The 21,075-nt window shown below is 41.4% G+C and overlaps 1 protein-coding gene across 6 annotated transcripts in view; it reads right to left on the reverse strand.

Annotated features, from left to right (window-relative positions):
* Positions 1–21,075, reverse strand: part of LOC117222181 (uncharacterized) — a 31,571-nt gene that overhangs the window by 3,961 nt on the left and 6,535 nt on the right. Inside the window, exons 1-3 of one of the 6 annotated variants that reach the window (XM_076520522.1) lie at positions 12,064–12,925; positions 6,901–7,180; positions 2,166–2,394 (exon numbers count right to left, since the gene is read on the reverse strand). The exons of 2 other annotated variants lie outside the window; for them this stretch is intronic. In XM_076520522.1, the coding sequence (XP_076376637.1) occupies positions 2,166–2,394; positions 6,901–7,029 (358 nt within the window). In that variant the 5' untranslated portion in view covers positions 7,030–7,180; positions 12,064–12,925. Of the gene's footprint in view, positions 1–2,165; positions 2,395–6,900; positions 7,458–12,063; positions 12,928–21,075 lie in introns of those variants that run through there. 3 more of the 6 variants (XM_033473743.2, XM_033473744.2, XM_033473747.2) reach the window with 3 other exon arrangements.

Genomic DNA, 21,075 nt, shown 5'->3' on the forward strand with positions numbered 1-21,075 from the left:
TAGAAATACTGTAGATCAGAAATCATGTTTTGGATTTCGAATTTAAATAGCTTCGACCGCAAAGGGTTAAGAGAAAAAGAAAAACTAGGCTAGGTACACCACTAATCTTTCATGTGTGTCCATTATCGACTATTTCTGCTGCCAATAATCTTTGCAAACAATGATGATATCACCTCCGAAGAAATCAATACGAACGGACAACCGTGACATGTTCAGTACAATCGAAGTTGCAAGTAGAATGATCCAACCAGCGTCGGACAGACCGTCGGAAGCAAATCTTCACAGTCATAAATTCTATTTTATATTCTCGATTTGCCTTTCGCACGTGGAGATTTGCCTTTCCTGTAATCATTTTTACCTCGCAAGCATTTTTAAGCAACCGCAATTAACCCCTTAACTTGTACGCTCGAGTTAATTCGAGCGCGCTAAACAGGCCAAACTTGTGCACACTCGAGATAATTCGAGCGGCGTTGTATTTTATGCTGATTATAATTTTTCACACTCGAATATAATCGAGAATTGAAAATAACAATGTGAAAGCAACGAAAAAAAATCGTTTTTATCGATATTTATCATTTACATGGGATCGTAAGCTATAACACTTATTTATTCAAGAATAAAATATAGCCTTTTTCCATGGAACAAAAGCGCGGTATATCAAAATTCTCCACCGAAAGAAAAGTTGAATCAGCGGTGGTAACAAATGGAAACCTTTGAGGATGTGGATCTGGTTGGATATTGCTATCTACTTCCAATTAATATACAGGGTTCCCCGGAAAGAATCATCCGATTTCAAAAATTTATATTTTAAAAAATTACACACAGAAAATTATGATTCAAACACGAATATAACGGGAAAATGTGCGAGTTTTACTTTTTACCCCATTGGCACTTGGAGGTTCGGAATTTTCTTAACACGGAACTATCAAACCGTTAGATTGGTCGCAGTTCATCCGATAATATGGTTCTACACAGTTGGCCTCCGAGATCACCCCCGACCTAACATCATGCGACTTCTTCCTTTGGGGATTTGTGAAAGATCTTGTCTTTGTACCATCTTTACCTACAAGTGTAAATGAACTGAAAAAACGCATTTGTGATGCTGTACAAACAATTACCAGAGATACATTACACCGTGTTTGGCAAGAACTTTCATATCGCAATGATATCATACGTGTAACGAAAGGAAGTCATATTGAACACTTGTAAACAAAAACTCACACATTTTCCCGTTATATTCGTGTTTGAATTATAATTTTCTGTGTATAATTTCTTAAAATATAAATTTTTGAAATCGGATGATTCTTTCCGGGGAACCCTGTATATAATTAATTAAGCTATATCTTCTTCTGAACTATCCTCAGAATCACAACTATACTTATCACTTTCTTCTGAGCCGCTTTCCGACAGCGTATTCATATTCAGATTCGTTCATTTTTCAAATTTACAATGTTCTAAATTGTGCTTTTTTACATTTAAAAAAAAATTGACTTTTTTGCCGGTTTTTTAAAAAAAAAACTGTGCGTCAAGGGGTTAAGAAAGTTCATACGTTCGAGGCAGTGTTGGTGCTCGACGACTCGAGGAACGAATGTTAAATACATTAACGGACCCATCGGGTTTTCAACGTCCACTTCGAAGACCCGCTCGTGGTTCAAGATCACGCCGAACTATAATGACGGGCTCATCGATACGCTCGAAGACTTTCGTCGAAAGCAAACTCGGTGTTTCTCCTCGTTCCCGGAGGCTCGGCGGATTGATTCAGATCCCGGCGTGTTCGGCGCACATAACGAAATGTTTGTCAATAGAACGCGGGCTGCTCGCGATCCTCGCCGGCAAGCGTGTCAGAGACGCGGGCGACGGACGCGTTCTAAGCTGATTTACCTGGCGCGGCGCTATCCGGCCGATCTTATTTAGTATTTACAAGCCGCAAAAAACGTGGCATAACCGGCCCGCTATAAAACCGACGTACGCGACCGATTTCGCTCGTTTATCTATTCTGGAACTCATAACTGTGCCGGGTCCCGGCTCGAGACCCGGTGCTTTCGCAACGCCCGAATTTCGCAAACAAAGGAGAAAGAACGTCGTAACTACGATTAGCGTGTGCCTCTGATATCTCGCCGTTCGTGTTCCCGGGCCTAAGACAGGAGATTCGTGTGGTCAAGTACCTTGGTCCAGCTCGGTCCGAAGTGCGGTCAGTTGCTGACGGACATCGATGAACAGCCAAATTAAACTAGCGGTTGCTAACACGGAGGCGCAAGCCAGAAAGGCACTACAAGCTTTAAAAAATCCGGGACAAGCTCGGATTCGTCTGTCCCTGCCTTTGCCGCCGTTTAAAGTCGATACCTTCCAGAATCCCGATAGTTCGCTGTTATCGCTGCTATCTGATAGTAACTCCTAGAAATTCATGGAAAATCAGTGACCAGCCGTTCTCGTTAACGCCAACTCCAGCCGTTTACACGGTCGATCTTCGATGACCCGACGACCGTGGGTTGCAACGTAAGAAATGATTCCGACGCGACGCGACAAAGGATCAACGAGGATCAGCCGAGGATCCCTTTGCTCTAATTAACGCTACGCCGTCCGCAGATCTTGGATGTGGTTCTTTGGTTTGACGCCGGCATAGTAGCTTGGAAATTTTAGATTTAGAAAAAAATTTCGAAGATGGCGGTAATATGAATTCCTAAAATGAGGATATGTCATCCAAGTATTTTCGTACTTAACACATTAAAGGCGGGAGTCGTAGTACTACGATTTATCTCGACTTCTCATAAATATGTACTTTAAAACATTTTTTGTGATTAGTGTTTATAGTTCCTTTTTTAATATTTCTTTTAGTTTTAAGAGTTTAAATAAACTTTTTTAAGTCTAAATTTTTTTATGATTACACAAAATATCGCCCGCTCTAGGACGAAAAACGAGGCGGGGCGGTCGCCGCGTTACCTAGCATACTTTCGTCAAGATCCCCCGCCTTTAATGTGTTAATTCTTAGTTAACCTTTTAGGTACGGCTGAATTCTGCGCGAGGCTATTTCTCTGGACGGCAGAGTCTGATATGTATTGTACAGAGTATCTGTATATTCTGCCTGTATATTGTTGAGATACAGTTATATTGTTAACAGTTATATTGTTAAGATAAGTCTGTATATTGTTAACAGTTATATTGTTAAGATAAGTCTGTATATTGTTAACAGTTATATTGTTGAGATAAGTCTGTGTATTGTTAACAGTTATATTGTTGAGATAAATCTGTATATTGTTAACAGTTATATTGTTGAGATAAGTCTGTATATTGTTAACAGTTATATTGTTGAGATAAGTCTGTATATTGTTAACAGTTATATTGTTAAGATAAGTCTGTATATTGTTAACAGTTACATTGTTGAGATAAGTCTGTATATTGTTAACAGTTATATTGTTGAGATAAGTCTGTATATTGTTAACAGTTATATTGTTAAGATAAGTCTGTATATTGTTAACAGTTATATTATTAAGATAAGTCTGTATATTGTTAACAGTTATATTATTAAGATAAGTCTGTATATTGTAAATCGATGTGAAGACAAAAGAAGTGTGAAACAATGCATATGAAGACGATTATTTGACTCAAATGATGACCGAGCGAGCTACCAGAGTAAGCCACTATAATGGCGCGTCGTTCAGAAAGATGACTTCCGCGGAAGCCACTATAGTGGCGCATCGTGCCTAAAAGGTTAAATAAGCACAATGCTATAGTTAGTTTGCCGCCGTTTAACACCCAAGAAATATAGTTCAAATGTTATCTCAGTTTTTTAAAATGGCACCAAATTGGTACCACCGGCATACAACAGATAGTTTTTGCATGGCACCAGCGTGGTGCCACCGGACGGCATACTGTTAACATATCGCCGACGGCTTCTTCGTCGAAGACCGCGTTTCGCGGTCCGCGATTATGCAAGCTTATTCGGCGGTATTCGCGGGCTATTAACGGATCCCGTCGATCAGGCAACTGTTTACCGTTGCAGCAATAAACCTGGATCAACGTTATCGCAGCGTGCACGTTTTATTCTCGGATTCACAAACGTCGAGCGACTTTGGAACTGGAGCGAGAGAGAACTTTCGAACGCTGATCTCGCGCGTTCAGAAAGCATCGAATCCGATTAGGTGCGTTTGTTGCTCCGCGATTCGCGAGACAGTCGTCGGCGTCGCGATTGTACACGTGATCCGCGGACTTTTCATGCTTCCGTTCGAATCGCAGGCTCCGAGCGCGTCTCGCGCGGACGACGACAAATGATGAAACCGCGGCTAAAGAACGGCGAAACGAGGCTCGTACGATCACGAATTTCTTTGGCGAGTCACAGAGATCCTTGTCGTCGAAGTTTGTGCTTGTCTTCCGTTCCACACTTCGTACGTTACAACCAGAAGAGGCTGTCGCGCGGTTAAAACCACAAAAAGATCGAGAAAAAGCGGTTGCACAGTGAACAGCGCGTGTCAACCTTCGCACAGCCGATGCCGGATCACGATTTAAACACTGATCTGCATTTTCTATCGCAGCGTTGCGTTCGTTCAAGCTCGGCACGAGCACGATGCGAAGCATTTTTCGTACGGAACACACCTCGGTTCCGCCCTCGACGAACGTATTATTTCGCGCGGTGATCGCCGGGAAAGATTCGCCCCTGTTTATCGGCTGCGATTCGAGCGGCTAAATTCATTCCAGGCCGTTTATGGAAATCCCGGGGAGCAGCCGTGAAGAAACGAACCGGCGTCGGCCACCCGAGGGTTAAACGGGAAACAAAAGCGCGTGTTCTCTCGCGCCGCGGAGATCGAGCGACGGACAACGAACGGAATGACGAACCGTGCTCGTTTCACGTGACGCATCGATGGCCATTGTCTGGTAATGCGGAGAGCACGGCCTTCGGGGAGAAGTCAGCGGAACGACGGAGGAAACGCGTGGGCGGTTAATAGAAAGAATAAGGTATCCGCCGAGAGCGGAGGAAGGAAAGTTTATGATCGAAGAGACATTGGATGCGAGAGAGAGAGAGAGAGAGAGAGAGAGAGAGAGAGAGAGAGAGAAAATAGCGGATCCCCTTTTCGCAGGCTTTTCTTGAACGTCCGCATTATCGGACTATAGCTTCGGGGCGGAGTCGGTGCAGAAGAGACAGGAAAAAGGCGTGAACAAAAGGCTGTTTCTGCGGTGACGGTAGGGTAGACAAGTGGACAAGCAGGAGGAGAAGGATGCATCGGTTCTGCCGTACGAACTTCTCTCTGAAACTATCGGGTGTAATTTGTTAGACTATAGATGAGCTCGGGGTGGAGTCAGTGTGAAGATAAGACGTGGACGAGGGGGTAAGGTTGCTCGTCTAGACAGCGAGACAAAATATCGTTCAAGTCCAGTAGACTATTTCCCCGAACTATTGACTCGGCTTCGATAAGGTTTGAATGGTTTTAGGGAGGAGTCGGACGTAATACAGCAATTTCTCCCTAATTCGCGCTCAGATTGCGCACAGAAATCGACAATTTCGGAAGAGGATAATAATCGTATCTTCTCTTTCCAAATCGTCGACTGTCTTTAACTCGCTTATTTCTGAAAATTCATTAACGTCGTGTTCGAATATTCCAAGACCAGAGTTGGAGAAATTTTGAAATTGATATAAAATAGTAAACATTGGAATATTTGCATTTAATGCTTGAATTGAGTACTATTTGAAAATATTTTGTTTGTTTGTCTAAACGAAGTACTATTTGAAAATATTTTTGTAAACTCTCTGGCCTTGCGTCTCGTTTTTATAGTTGTTTCACTGTAGGTAAGTTTAAATGTGGTAAAAATAGGCGCGAGTGTACAGTAGATGGACGCATACGTAAAAAAAACAAGGCTGAGAACGATTAGTAATTATTCGCAAAAAAAGAATTGATTTCTTAGGACTGGTGGAGGAGTGGGGACATGAAGAGGAAAAGTACAATGGTGCACGGTTAAATTTACACGGATTTATAAGACTAGAGATTGAAAAGGAGACAAACCTACATAGACTGTAGCGTCCGGAAAAAGTACAAATGCAAGAAAATTTGATTTTCAGTAATTTTAAATCGTGCAAATCGTACTACATTTAACGACGTGCTAGTTATTACAGATTGCTTATTAACACTTTAATGGCCGCACGTCTACGCAGTCGAACGTCGCATATTTATGTAAATTCCTGAAATAATTCAACGTGTGCGAGCATACACATAAAGCAAAAACGAAAAATAACAACACATTTAATACAACAAATTTAATATTTCTCCTCTGTGCGACAATTATTAAAGCGATCACCTACATAATTATTAAAGCATCGCAAACATGTTGTGCGTGCGGCCATTAAAGTGTTAATTGATCGAATTTACATCGTGTTTAGGCTTGTTTTAATGGGAAGAATTCCAGCTATCCGTTGACGTCGCGTCGCTTTTTAAAACACCGAACCTTCCGTGCCGATTAGACAGACCGGTTTCACGTAATTTATCTGAAAGTAATTAGAAATCCGAAGATCCTCTTATATAGGAAACGATTAAGTAAGCTACTCGAGTCAAGCGCGTACAATAAGAGGCACACGGTTTCATTAAAACGTGGCGAAAGGTCGCGGTGAATTCGGTCTTGTCATTCCGCTAAAGCGTCAGCGATTTTTCGAGCTCGTCAAGGCTCGGCGTTAGACGTTTCAACCGCGTCCTATCTCTTCGCTGCTCCTTACGTTTATTCGCACACTTTGCGTCGCTCGAATCGGTACTTGGGACGGAGGAGCAGTTTACACAGCGGCTGCTCGATCGAAGTAAATTTAACCGTGCACCGTGCGGCGAACGGAGAAGTCAAACACCGGGAACGGGGGAAGAAAGGTGTCGACTTCCAGGGACTCCACCCCGGAGCCAATCGGCTCCCCAAGCAGACTATACGTACTTGCGAGCTCCGTTTCCCGGAGCTGCGGCGTGGGACGGTGTGCGGGGGCGCGAGCGCGTCGAGCTCCTTCCGTTTCTTCATCCTTTTCGTCGGATGACGGAGTGGCACCGTCACCGCCACCGAGTCCATCTCAAGCAACACCGAGCCGCCTATCTTCGCGAACACTGACGGCCGATCGTTCGTCGCGGCGACCACCTCGCCCGTCTCGCTCCCTCCTTAAGAACACCACCCTAGCACCGCGCACTGTCGCCGACTGTTCGAGCACCATGCAGGCTCATTCCTGCGGTCGAAAACACGACCAGCGCCTCTCATTTACGTCGCCGTCGGATCGGTTCGAGAATCGTCAAACGATTTACCCCGAGGGTAGGGGGGGGGGTGGGGGTCCCCAACACTTTCGACGCTCGCGTCGACCTCACATTGTTGTTCTGCTGCACGTGACACCGCGGACTAAGCGACCGGGGGACCACCCTTGTTTGTTTGTACACGCCGAGCAGCAGCGAACCACGTGACTCCCCTTCTTCAACCGTTCGCACACCGAGCTAATCTTCCGCCAATTTCTGCGGAAATGGTTGCAGTCTTTAGAGAAGTCGGGACACGCGCGAGGGGATGATGTGCCGTGCTTGAACGCGCCGTTAGACTGCGGATCTTCGCGCGAAATGGGCGTCTTTTTTTACCGGCTCACGTTGGACTGATGATCGTCGTTGATCGGGTGACGAGTTCGACTCGTCACTCGCGAAGGAAGCGAACCGCGTGTGATAAGTTATCGCTGGCTGCGGATTTTTAAGGGAAATAACGATTGTCCAAGTCCATTGTCGGGAACGTTAATCGGACAAAAGTGTCTTTCCTACTTTAATAATTTTGATAACAATAATAATAATAATATAATATATTATATTACAATATACATATATAATATATATTATATTATATTAATATATTATATAATAATTATAATATACATTAATATATAATAATATATTATATAAAAATATTCTCAAACTCTGCTGACGTCTTTATAGCTTTGTTTCTGATCTAATCGTTTTTATGCAAAATAAAAGTTAATTGCAAGAAACCGAAACTAAATCGTAAGTTCATTCTTTCATTAATCATTGTAATAAATTAACCGCTGCGATATTTCGACGAGTCTGACACGCGATGGAGATTTCTAGTAACAACCTATCAGGTATGAATGATATTCCGTTCGTTTTCGATTGAATAATATTCTGATTTCTCGTCATCAGTATTTAAACATTTCAGTAAATGTAGACGCACAATGAATATAAATTGTCTTCCTTCTTCTTAGAAATGATTACAATCGAAAATCAACTGATTATTGCAATTATGAAGAAAATGGTACGGCAAGGGGTTAAAAATATAACCTTGACATTTTTTAATTCTTTTGATCTTCGTGCTATTTTAAATTGCAACCACCAAATTTTGTCGTAAATGCATCAAATTCGCAGTCCAGTGATAACAACATTAGATTCATCTGACGTTAATATTCAACGTAGACGTATTAGAAAACTATTGAGAACGAAGTTCTAATCGTGATATTACATACAATAAATAATAAATTGAATGAATAATAAATTTGAATTCTTCTGTTGCGCCCCACATGTTCATTTTCGACGTAAATGCATAAAATCCGCAGTCTAAACAATGCTTTCCGGAGTCGGTAAGGATATTTCAACGAATTCCTTCACAACGGTGATTTTAATCACGAGCTATAACTCTGAGTGATACGATCTAACTCATAACAATCCAATTCGCAATGGAATTATTGTTGAAAAGGATTCTGATACAGAACAATCACTGAAAAACACACGAACGTCATTCAGATTGCGTAACATTTTTTCCCTGTTTAAGTGGTTGCTTTGTTAAAGGATGTTTTGCAGCAAGATTGGTAGACTTCCGGTAGGCAAGGCGTTAAACTCCGAGTGGAAATGGTTAAAGCAATCGAGCGTCGTGCAGAAATGGTCAGGTGAACGAGATTTGACTTCGTCCTTTCAGTGCTCTAGGATTTTACGAGAGAACCTAACGTTAGAAATTGAACTCGATTACAGTAAATTCTCTCCAATTGTCCATTAGCTTGTAAGTAAAAATGGACAATTTCAGAAAAAAAAGGATAGTCGCCGATTATAAAAACGAGTCGCGAGGCTCGAATAATCGTATCCCCTCTCCCTAAATTGTCCATTTTTGTTCAGAAGCTGAGGGACAATTGGAGAGAATTTATTGTGTATAAGGAGATCTACGTTTGAGAAAATAAATGCCGTTAGAGGACAAGGTTTGGACAAAACATTAGCTGAGATTGTTGAGTTCGTTAACACTCGATTTACGAAATCCGTCAAAATGACGGATCACTAATTCACTAATCTTTTAATTTACGATTTTTTAGATTGCAAAGATACATTTACGAGTTATTTATTCGATATAGAGCGATGTGAATAATTATAGACTCAAAATAACATTTACATTGCTTGTGATATTTAAACAAAAGCTTAACAGAACACCATATTTGAATATTTCTATATTACAATTAATAGCTAATTAATATACAAATATGTTTTTTTTTGGTTTTTGTTTGAATATCAGTAAAAATGTAGAAGTTAATTCGAGTTTACAATTATTCACAGCACTGTGGGTGGTCTCCTTTAACTGAAACACCCTATATATTTAAAAAGAACTTAACAATACACTATATTTGTATATTTCTATATTAGAAATAATGAAGGGTAGAAATATACAAATATAGCTTCTTTTTGTTACTGTTTGAATATCAGTAAAAATGTAGAAGTTAATTTGAGTTTACAATTATTCACAGCACTGTGGGTGGTCCCCTTTACACCCTACATATTTAAAAAGAACTTAACAAAATTGTATATTTTTGTATTATATTATATTATATTATACATTAGAAATATATATATTAAAAATTTCTATATTAGAAATAATAAGGGATAGAAATATACAAATTTAAGTTATCTGTTAATCGTTCAGTTTTCCTTTAGTTATCAGTAACAATGTGAAAGTTACTTCGAAACTATGCAATATATGAAATGAAATATACACAACTGTACGTATTGCTTTCGACAAATATTAATAACAATAATAACGTTCCTCCAAAATCAGAATAAATATCCTACTGTTATTTTTATAAATGAATATAAAACAGCTGATCTTAGTGCTCCGTAAATCTAGTGTTAACTATCTCTCTGCGACACCAGCACAGGCGGGGGTTTACTTTAAGCCAGCTGCGGGATCCGGCTGAATTTTATGTGAGGATACCTGCCGGATTAAGAGCAGAATGAAATGGTTGAAACGGTTCGCTGGGGACTAGCTTCTACGATGAGAATTGCAATTAGGTTAAGGTAAAAGCTGAATTATTCCGAGGATCGACTGATCTGCACGCTATTCGAGGATCGCGTGGATCAAAGGATCTCTTCTCCCGGCGTACGCAATCCCCAAACGATTAGATGAATTTCGAGATGAAGAGGACGCAATTTTCGACGAGGAGAGAAACTAGAATACTCGGCAAACAATTTTGACCGTCAACAGGACCGTCACATCTCGCTACAGCGAACACATTTCCATTTTTAAATCATGCTAATCGACACGCTTCTGACACGTCCGAAACACCTAATTCTCATTAATCAACGATCTTATCCGAACCGGACTATTTATCTGAGATCGATATTATACACGCGGCGTTAATAGCGAGATTCAGCACGTTCGCCAACAATCGTAAAAAAATGTTTCAACGTTCAATCATCGCGATATCATTCGCCGAACCAGAAAAGGAAACTCTCGATATCGTGACGCGAATCATTTTGCGGGAATAACTACAGCGATTAGACTGTCGATCGTTATGAAAATGCAAGGTAGCATTTGCATGATTAATTACAACATTATTTACATGATTCCGTAACGTTCGAGAGTCCACGATTCACAACGAAGAAGCTTTTCGAGTAAATTGTTCAGCGGGTATTAATAATTTCGGTCGTGCGGAAACCGAGCTACGGTAATGTCTCTCTAATTGACGCACAGATTGTCCGCAAAAATGGACAATTTAGGACGAGGAGATACGATTATTCGAGCCTTGCAGCTCGTTTTTATAGTTGTTGACTATATCGTATAATCGTATCTCCTCTTCTTAAATTGTCCATTTTTGTATAGAATCTGAGCGTGTGTCAGTTAGAGAGACATTACTGTACATACAGCGGGTAACGAAAATATTCGATCACTAACATAACTTCGACTTCGATGCGACATATTTAAATAAATATACATTGAAGGGAGAAAATACTTTACGGTATATTAAAGTATATGATAAGTGTCAAAATGCAAGAAACTTTCGATTTAGTATAAAACGTTATTATCTATATAAATAACGTTTTACACTAAATCGAAAGTTTCTTGCACATTTTGACACACTTACATACTATACTATTCTATACAATACTATATTACTACTATACTATATTTTCCCTTCAATGCATATTTACTTAAATATGAGCCGTTTATTTTGAAAGTGGCATAAGTCACTTTTTCAAGCAAATCGAGTTAATGGTAACACTAATTACAATTGAACGGTATCTTTTCATTTAAAAAAAAGAAAAAAAAACAGTGACTTATGCCACTTTCAAAATAAACGGCTCATATATAACACACAAGTCGAAGTTACAAAAGCGTTCGAACACTTTCGAATACCCGTTGTATTTCGTTAGCGCTATTTTCGTCGGAATTGTCGCGCAGAGATAAGCAAACGTAAATAGAGGAGAAATAGGTTGTTCGGTAAGTATCCGGTATATCAAAACAAGTTTCATCATTTTCCATTGGGCTATATTGGCCGAGATAACGTCTCAATCGACGAGTACAACCGCTCACGCTATCGACAGAACGATTATAAGAGAAGCCCTCTGTAATTTCTACCGATCGAAACAGATCTACACTGATCGAAACAGATATACACTCGGACAGTGACGACGATTAACAATTAACAACTCGATCCTAATCACTTCGATCTACCGAGAGACTTCGAAGTTCTACCGAAAGAATAGCACAGAAGTCTGCGCGGAACGGACAACAATCACGGGTTCACAAATCACAATGCCAGACGATCTCGGGGTCCGATCTTCGTCGAACGATTCCACGAGCGTAACTCACGTCGTACGTTCGTCCACTCCTCATCTTACACCATGAAGAGTCGGCGGACCGGATCGTCCCGCGGAGCCGAAACAATTAGCAATAAATCGAGGCGGCGTCGCGAGCGGCGGCGGCGGCGGCGGGAGCAACGATATCCGTGAAAATGGGAGCGAACGGCGATAACGCGTCGACGGCGATCGCGGTCGATTTAAGTGTATCAGCGGTGCCGTCGAAGGCACTCCGGGCTGATAAGAGAAGAAGAGGGGGGGAGCGGGGAACAATGCCGCCGCGCCGGCGGCTTCGTCGGAGGACTATCGGCGCGCGTGGGTGTCGCCGGAAGAGCCCGAGCCAGTTGCCGTGCGAATCGACCTGTCCGGAGCGGATTTCGACGGCGATCGGCTGCTCGCGCCGATCGTTTGCGCGACACTAAACCGAGCCGAGGCTCCGGGCGCGCGCGCGCACGCGTCTTCGGCCGTGTCCCATTGCGAAACAAGAGGAGGATCCACTGTCAGGGCCAAGAGCGAGCCGCGATCGGCGCCGCAGCGAACTGTTCCCCGCCGGGAAATCGGCAACGCTCTCGGTCCGAATGCTGCGCGCGAACACACGTTTCAGAAACGCGCGAACGAACAGCGAGGACACGCTCGCTGTCGGCGTCACACGTGCGCGACGATTTCGTGGTTCGCGTAGAGAACGTGAAACGACCGGTGAAGCGACCGTTTCGTTTATTCAAAGAAATTCTGGTTAATCGTTGCTCAGCAATAAAGTGGAAGTTAAGCTTTTAGGTACGGCTGAATTCTGCGCGAGGCTATTTCTCTGGACGGCAGAGTCTGATACTGTATATTCTGTCTGTATATACAGAGTGTCCCAAAAATATATCGCAATCCGAAAGTGGCGGGTTCCTCAGGCCATTCGAAGCAAATTTTTCCTTCACAAGAATTTTCTCCGAGGCACCGTTAACGAGTTATTAACGAAAAACAGTGACCAATGAGAGGCGAGCTCGGCTGGCGCGAGGCGATAGAGCCGATGAGCGGAACTGGGCTACGCGCGCTGGTCGGCTGGGCCGCCTCGCGTCATCCGTACTCGATTCTTATTGGTCACGGTTAATAATAACTCGTTAACGGTGCCTCGGAGAACATTTTTGTAAAGGAAGAAGTTTCTTCGAATGATCCGAGGAACCCGCCATTTCCGGATTGCGAGACATTTTTGGGACAGCCTGTAGACTGTTGTAAATCGATGCGAAGACAAAAAAAAGGTGTGGAACAATGCATATGAAGACGATTATTCGAGCCAAACGATGAGCGAGTGAGCCTCTATAGTGGCGCATCGTTCTGAAAGATGACATCCGCGGAAGCCACTATAGCGGCGCGTCGTGCCTAAAAGATTAATTGTAAAACGAGCCGAAGCCGCGGCGATTCGGTAACGAACGGTGCAGGAAAAACCGGCCGAGCATCGCCGATCAACAGAAATTTTTATCGGACACAATCGACCGCTCGTTTCTCCTTTTGTATGCTTTTTTTTCTTTTTTTTTTTGCTGCGCCGTCGATGCCCGCATTTTTCTCCTCGGTGTGCGCGCACGCGATCGACTCGCGGATATAAATTGCACGCGCGTGACTACGCGGGTGCACCGACTGCGGCAAACAATGTGCAATTGTTACCGGGAACGGCGAGCGGCGCGGCGCCGTGTCGCAACCGTTTTTCCCCCCACGGATTTTCGACCGAATTTCGGCCCACGGTGACAACTGTTGTCCGGGTTCCGGGGGCTTTGACTAACGTGTCGCCCGAATTCGTTCTGCTGATGGCGCGGAAAATTCGTTTAGAGACGGCCGGTGCTCGGCGAGAGAGCCGAACTTTTGCGATCGGACGAGAGTTCTCGTTTCGGGAGTTTCGGGTTTGCTGGCTGGATATCGTTTCTTTCGGTTTTATTCGGGGAAGATTCCTTTGAGTCCAGCGTTATTTACGGATTATCGATCGACGCGAGGAAATTACATGCTAGTTTAGCAAAGGAGAACCTTAATCACACCTTCTTTTGTCGTATGGTGGCGTACACCTATTAAAATAGCTGTAAATTTTTTGAAAACTTAACCAAATGACTTGAATTTCTTTTTTAGGTGACGCCCTCCGCGTTAAAAAACGAGGGTCGCCTAAACAAAAATTCAAGTCATTTAGTTCAGTTTTCAAAAATTTACAGGTGTTTTAATGCGGTGTTTTTCTTCCAAGTAATATTCCAATAAATTTTTTTTCATTTTGATATTACCTGGAATGACAAAATAATAAAAAGTCCAACTAGTCGGAGGGATTAGTCTACTAGACGATGGCTAAAAAGCTTTTTCTTTTAATTTTTCTATTACTTGGAATAAAAACACCACATTAAAACACCTGTAAATTTTTGAAAACTGAACTAAATGACTTGAATTTTTGTTTAGGTGACCCTCGTTTTTTAACGCGGAGGGCGTCAATAGCAAAATTAAAAGAAAAAGCTTTTTCTTTTAATTTTGCTATTACTTGGAATGAGAAGAACAAATTAAAAACCCTCGTTTTTTAACTTTCAGATAAAAAGGTTGAAAAACGAGAGATTTTTATTATTTTGTCATTCCAGGTAATATCAAAATGAAAAAAAAGAAGCATTTCAGTCATCGTCTAGTAGACTAGACCCTCTGTCATCTAAAAAAAAATTCAAGTCATTTAGTTCAGTTTTAAGATAGTCGCTGCGTTTTAAAAGGTGTACAAATACTTTTGTGGAGCACTGTATGTTCGCCGTAAAGTAGCCTTTCGCTTGGTGGGACAAATTTTCTGTGTTGTTGTTCGAGTGGCTCGCGTTGGGTGTCAAGAGATTTATGTTTGACGCGTTCGCTATCAGCGATACATAGAGTCATATTTATCGTATTTATCGTATTAACACTAGAACTACCGTTAACGAGACCGGTGTACAGTTACTCACAAAATTGAGCGCATACCTTTCAAACGCGATAACTTTTTTAAGACTGGACTAAGTGACTTGGATTTTTTTTTTAGATTACAGAGGAACTATTCCGCTGGACGATGACCAAAATGCTATTGTTAAATTTTGCTATTAATTGGAAAGACAACAAAAATAAAAAAACTCTCGTTTTTTAAACTTTTTTTTATGTGAGCCAATAAGGGTAATCAGTTAATTAGTTAACACGTTGAGTGCCACGACAGCCATCGGTGGCTGATAGTGAACTTTCCGTTTAGGAAACTGATAGTGTAAAATATGATAAAACTAAAAACGCGCGTGGACTGACGGAGATTTCCTTAACAATTCGTGTGAAGCTCAACGTATTAATAATAATTTTATCGAAATCAGTTGACGTTATTATGAGTTACAACAAATTGAAAATGGCAAAAATCGTAGTTTTATCACGATTTTGATGCAAAGAAAATTGGAAAGAAATCTGCAGTTTTTTCAATCTTTCAACGCCTGTGGTTCGACTCTGGGTTAACCAATTTCGATAAAATTTTATAACAACAGCAAGATCGGATTTATTTAAAGATCGCGCGAGTTCTACGATAATATATGCTTGGATAAACAAGTTTAAATGTTATACGGATAAACTGCGCATATTTATGCAAAATAGAAATTTTCGAAGACGATTGTGAGAAACCGAAATTGAATGACAATAAATTGCTTCTTTTAATCGTTATAATATACTGAAAATAGTGTATAACTGTATTATTAAATTCTTCTTATCTATTCACAATGTTATATCAAATTAATATATTATATAACATAACAATATATAAATTATTATATTATATAACACTATTTTCACAAATCCATAAAATCCGCAGTTTGGTTATAAGAATATGCTGAACTGTGAAAAAAAATCAATAGACGTCAATCAATAAGTCATTTTTGATGAAAAAGAATATGATAGAAATGTCGTCAAAGAGAAGCTATAAATTCTCTAAATATCATGTGTGCTATGTATTGCAATTCTCGATAATTATATTCACAAAATTGCTTCCACGTTCATCACGTGAAATACAAAATCGTGGTCGTCGTACACGTGCGACGCTGGTAGCGAACGTGTTAAAGAAGACTATTCTATCGCACAGAGAAATATTGAAATAAAACAGCCTTTTTATTCTGTTCGAATCCGACTACTGGAATCGGAATCTCGCGCGCGGCAAGATCTGTTATCTAATCATTTCTAATAGCACAACAGGTGCTCTCGATTTATTATTCTCGCGGGCGACCAAAAGCGTTTCAGATTCTCAGCATGAATTTCCACTTTGAAACCGTAAATCGACGCGCTCGAAGAAGACGTCCGTTGTCACAGTGGGGAACAGCGACTTCGTCCTTACTTACTATTTAGCAGAAGCGGTTTCCCGTTCGAACGATAAAGCCGCGCGTCCGCAAAGCAAATTTGAATGAGTTATCAGCGTTCGCCCCGCTATTTTCGCCGGGGAAAAGAGCCGATTACGCGCACAACCGGTTGTTTAACGAAAACACGTTGCGCAGATAACGCTCGCCGCCTGATTCGGCCGAATTTAAAAAGGATTCAGCGCGACTCCGTCGCATCGCGCACCAAAAGGATTACATACGTACACCGGCGTCAGAGCCAATATGGCGCCTGCTTGTTTCTGATAAGATATACCGGCATTGGAAATAATACGAAATTCGCGTGACTCTTGTCGGCAGAACGGCTCGATAAGAGTTCTCGTCGAACGGGAAAGAGCGAGAGAGATCGGACCTCGCGGGCGTGTGTAGTTGTCGTCGTCGTCGCCGACCGCGATGAAACGATTTATCATCGACGAGCCGTTGTTAATTACGAGCGTGCCGGATCGATCGGATTTTCTATTTTTTTGCGACGCGATCCAGCGAAATTCTGGAGCAGGGCGAAAGAGATACAGTAGATTCTCTCAAATTGTCACTCAACTTGTAAATAGAAGTGGACAATTTGAGAACAGGAGACACCGATTATTCGAGCCTCGCGGATCGTTTTTATATTGTCGGATTTTCTTTGCACGTGATCCTTTGTTTCCCTGTTTTCGTTATGTCAAGGTTATTTCTATTGTTCTTAGTATTTCTTGTTACTTGTCGTATGCGCTGAATAAAACAATAATGCAACATAAACGATGTATCAGATGCTTCTCTATAATATACACTGTTTATTTGATGAGACACATATACTTGTTAAAATATCAAATTTTAGGCAAATGTTAAAGATACTTTCGTACGTAAGGGGCATGCTCGCGAATTATTAGGTTTTCTTCACATTTAGGCTTTCTTTATCCGATTTTCTTTACATGTGAACGTTTTTCTCTCTGTTTTCGTTTTGTTTGTGGCATAATCTCGTTTATAGTCGTACGGTCCATTATCAGAGTCGCATTTCAACAAGGAAGATTTTCTCAAAAGTGTTCCATTTTGTTATTTCTTTTGAATTTCGTAAGGATACGAATTCAACCGATATTCGTGTAATTTTTTTATTCGAGTATGAACTTAGTAATAATGCTACAAAAGCTGCAGGCAATATAAACCAGGCGTTCGGGGAGAATACTGTTAACGATCGAAAAGTGCAGCGTTGCTTTGAAAATTTTCGGTCTGCTGATCTTTCCCTAGAAAATGAACCGCGTGGTGGACCCAAAACATCTGTGAAAAATGATGCTCCGAAAGCATCGGTGGAAACGAATGTGGCCGGAGTAATTCGCTACTCGTTCCATCGAACTGGGGAGACAATTACAGCCGAAAAGTGCTGCCAGTACATCGATGAGATGCATGAAAAATTGAAAATTATACGCCCATCGCTTGTTAATCGGCGTGGCCCGATACTTCTCCGCGACAACGCTCGGCCGCGTACGTCGTGCAAAACAATTGCGAAATGAAATGAATTAAAATATGAAATTTTGCAGCGCCCAGCTTATTCGCCGGATCTTTCGCCGATCGACTTTCACCTTGTTTAAACATTTAGAACAGTTTCCACGGGCTAAACGATATGAAAATGAAGACAGTCTGAAAAATTCCGTATCAGAATTTACTGATTCTAAAAATCAGAATTTCTTTAAGACAGTCACCTATGCGTTAAAATCTCGTTGAGAAAAGTGTATCGAAGCAAACGAAGCATATCTTGATTAAATAAACAGCTTTTAAAAAAAGACATACAGTTTTATATATTCACTTAAAAATCCGCCATTTCATACCCACCAACCAAATAGTTGTTGACAATCGGCGATTACAAAAACGAGCCGCGAGACTCGAATAATCGTGTCTCTCCCCAATTTGTCCACTTCTGTTTACATTATGAGTGACAATTGGAGAGAATTTACTGCATTCCGGGCGACGGTTTCCCGTTGTTTCGCCGTTTCCACGTCGCGCCGCGACTCTGTTACAGTAACGTAACCCGTGACGGAAATGATTACCGGATTACAGAGCTGATCGTCATTAATTCCGGCCGCCGTAATGACAGAGTTGTTTCTCGTGTATTACGTGAAATTCAAGCCGCAATTTTACGTGTTTTCCCGTCGCGTTCGAACGTCACGGCAGACCGTATATCACGTTCAACTTAGTTTTCGAGACGGCGAGCGAGGTCTCCCGAGCATTTATGGAAGAAGGGTCCATTGTTGAAGACTCCGTTCTTTGATCGAGGAGGGCTCCATTGTCGAACATCCTATTTTTCATCCGAACAGATTCTATCTTTGGCCACACTTCCGCCGGGATGACTCTAAGCTCTCATTTGAGATTGCAGCACCTTTGTCGCCGCGATACTTGGTCAAACTTACTTTATCTGCGCCTCGAAGGCCCGAGGAATTACAACGCCGCTCTTTGCCATTGTAATTGAACGTTATCGAGGCAAGTTAAAAATAGAAGCTAATTCTACCCGGTGCCTCGTGATAAATAATTATCATTTTTTCAATTTAGAACCTCGAGATAGCGTCCGCTTTATTAATTTATGCTCTGCGACACGCAAACGTTTTCGATACGAAGACGCTGACTGAACAAGCTTCGTCTAATAGGTACAGGATGTCCCGAAAACGTCTCGTAATCCGGAAATGGGGGGTTCCTGAGGTCATTTGAAGCGACTTTTTCCTTTACAAAAATTTTCTCCGAGACATCGTTCACGAGTTATTAACGAAAATACAGTGACCAATGAGAGGCGAGCCCGGCTGGCGCTAGGCGGGCCAGCCGACCAGCGCACGAAGCCCAGTTTCGCTCGTTGGCTCGGCCCGCCTCTTGCTAGCTGATCTCGCTTCTCATTGGTCACTGTTTTTCGTTAATAACTCGTAAACAAAGCCGCGGATTGCATTTTCGCTAAGGAAAAAGTTATTTCAAATGACCTCAACAACCCCTTATTTCCCGGAAATACTAATAATTTTAGGCCATATTAATAATTTTTTGGACACCGTGTTTTTGACTACGGTTAATATTTGAACACTTTTCAAAACGCAATAACTTTCTTAGAACTGGACTAAACGAGTTGAGTCTTTTTTAGATGATAAAGAGACCATTTTTGGGACAGCCTGTATAATTGTCAACGAGTGCGCTTCGAATTATTTGATCCGCTATACCGACAGAAAGCTTAATAAAAAAAAAGGTAATTAATAAGCAATGTTGAACAACACAAATCAATCAGGAGACCCTTGACCACCAATTTGTCGACTTCGAGGATACAGCAAAGTCATCGCAGATAGACGAGATGTAAATTATGAATAATTAAATGAAAACATCGCGTCGACATGCCAGGTGGACGCAATTATGTATTATGCACAAATTATTGTTTGCGTTTACGGCGTCAAACGGCTGCATTTCTAGACCAGACATCTTAACCCGTTTCAGCTTGAATGCTTCGGTTAACAAGTAACAACTTAATTAAATCATTATTCCAATTGGGTTATCCAACGAAGCCGCTGACGTCACGCATTTCTTTTGTTCCGGAATTCAGGCGCGAGCTCTCGGATCGTTCGCACTGTACACACATCTCGTGTACGGTAAATTCTCCCTAATTGACGCTCAGAGTGTACAAAAATGGACAGTTTCGCTTTTTCTGATGCGATTCAGATTTCGATATGGTTTGTGCCGATTCATCACGCTTGGATCATGATCTTTTTCGATTCATGTTATTGTAAACGATTCATTTTCCATCTCCAGTGATAATTGATTTCGAAGAAAGGTCGATTGCATTACGTTTAAAACGCGTATCGCGTTTTAAATGAATTTCTTTCAATTCACGTGGAATCCAAACATATCGAGCCTCTTAACAAGTCCAAAACATCTTACGCGATATTCAATTGTTGTGTGCGATGCAATTAACCTTTTTGCAATCTCTCGTACAGTTATACGACGATTCGATTCGATTATGGCTTTGATTTTGTCATCGTCACTTCAGAAGGTCAACCCGAACGTTGGTCATCTTTAAGTGAAAAATCTTCGGAACGAAATTTTTTGAAGCAATTCTGACACGCGCGTTCGGTTAAGCAATTCACGCGCCATAAACTTCACACACAGTAATGTCTCTCTAATTGACGCTCGGTTTGTTCACAGAAATGGACAATTCGGGAAGAGGAGATACGATTATTCGAGCCTTGCGGTTCGTTTCCATAGTTATGAATTGTCAAGAACTATAAAAACGAGCTGCAAGGCTCGTGTAATCGTATCTCCTCTTCCCAAATTGGCCATTTTTGTGCACAATCTGAGCGTCAGTTAGGGAGACATTACTGTATGCCTCGGCCGCTTTCTTGCCTCTATGAAAATAAAAAGGTAAAATGTGTCGAAAACGTTCATGTTTGCACTTCGTGTTAAAATTGACAGCAAACTATCAGTTGTAAAAACAAAACTACACGGGACTTGTTTCTATAGTAACCTAAACGTGTCAACTACCAAAGCTGAAGACAAAAAAATGATAACCTTGACAAAAGAATGATAATGCAAACATAACGCTATCCATTGGTGCAAACCGAAATTACTTTCTTGCCAACCCAATATAAGAATCGTGTCTCCTCTTTCCAAATTGTCGATTTTTATGTACAACTTGAGCGTCAATTAGGGAGAATTTACTGTACAACTGCGTAGAATAA

The sequence above is a fragment of the Megalopta genalis genome, chromosome 3, assembly GCF_051020955.1.
Source record: "Megalopta genalis isolate 19385.01 chromosome 3, iyMegGena1_principal, whole genome shotgun sequence".
Lineage (NCBI taxonomy): Eukaryota > Metazoa > Arthropoda > Insecta > Hymenoptera > Halictidae > Megalopta > Megalopta genalis.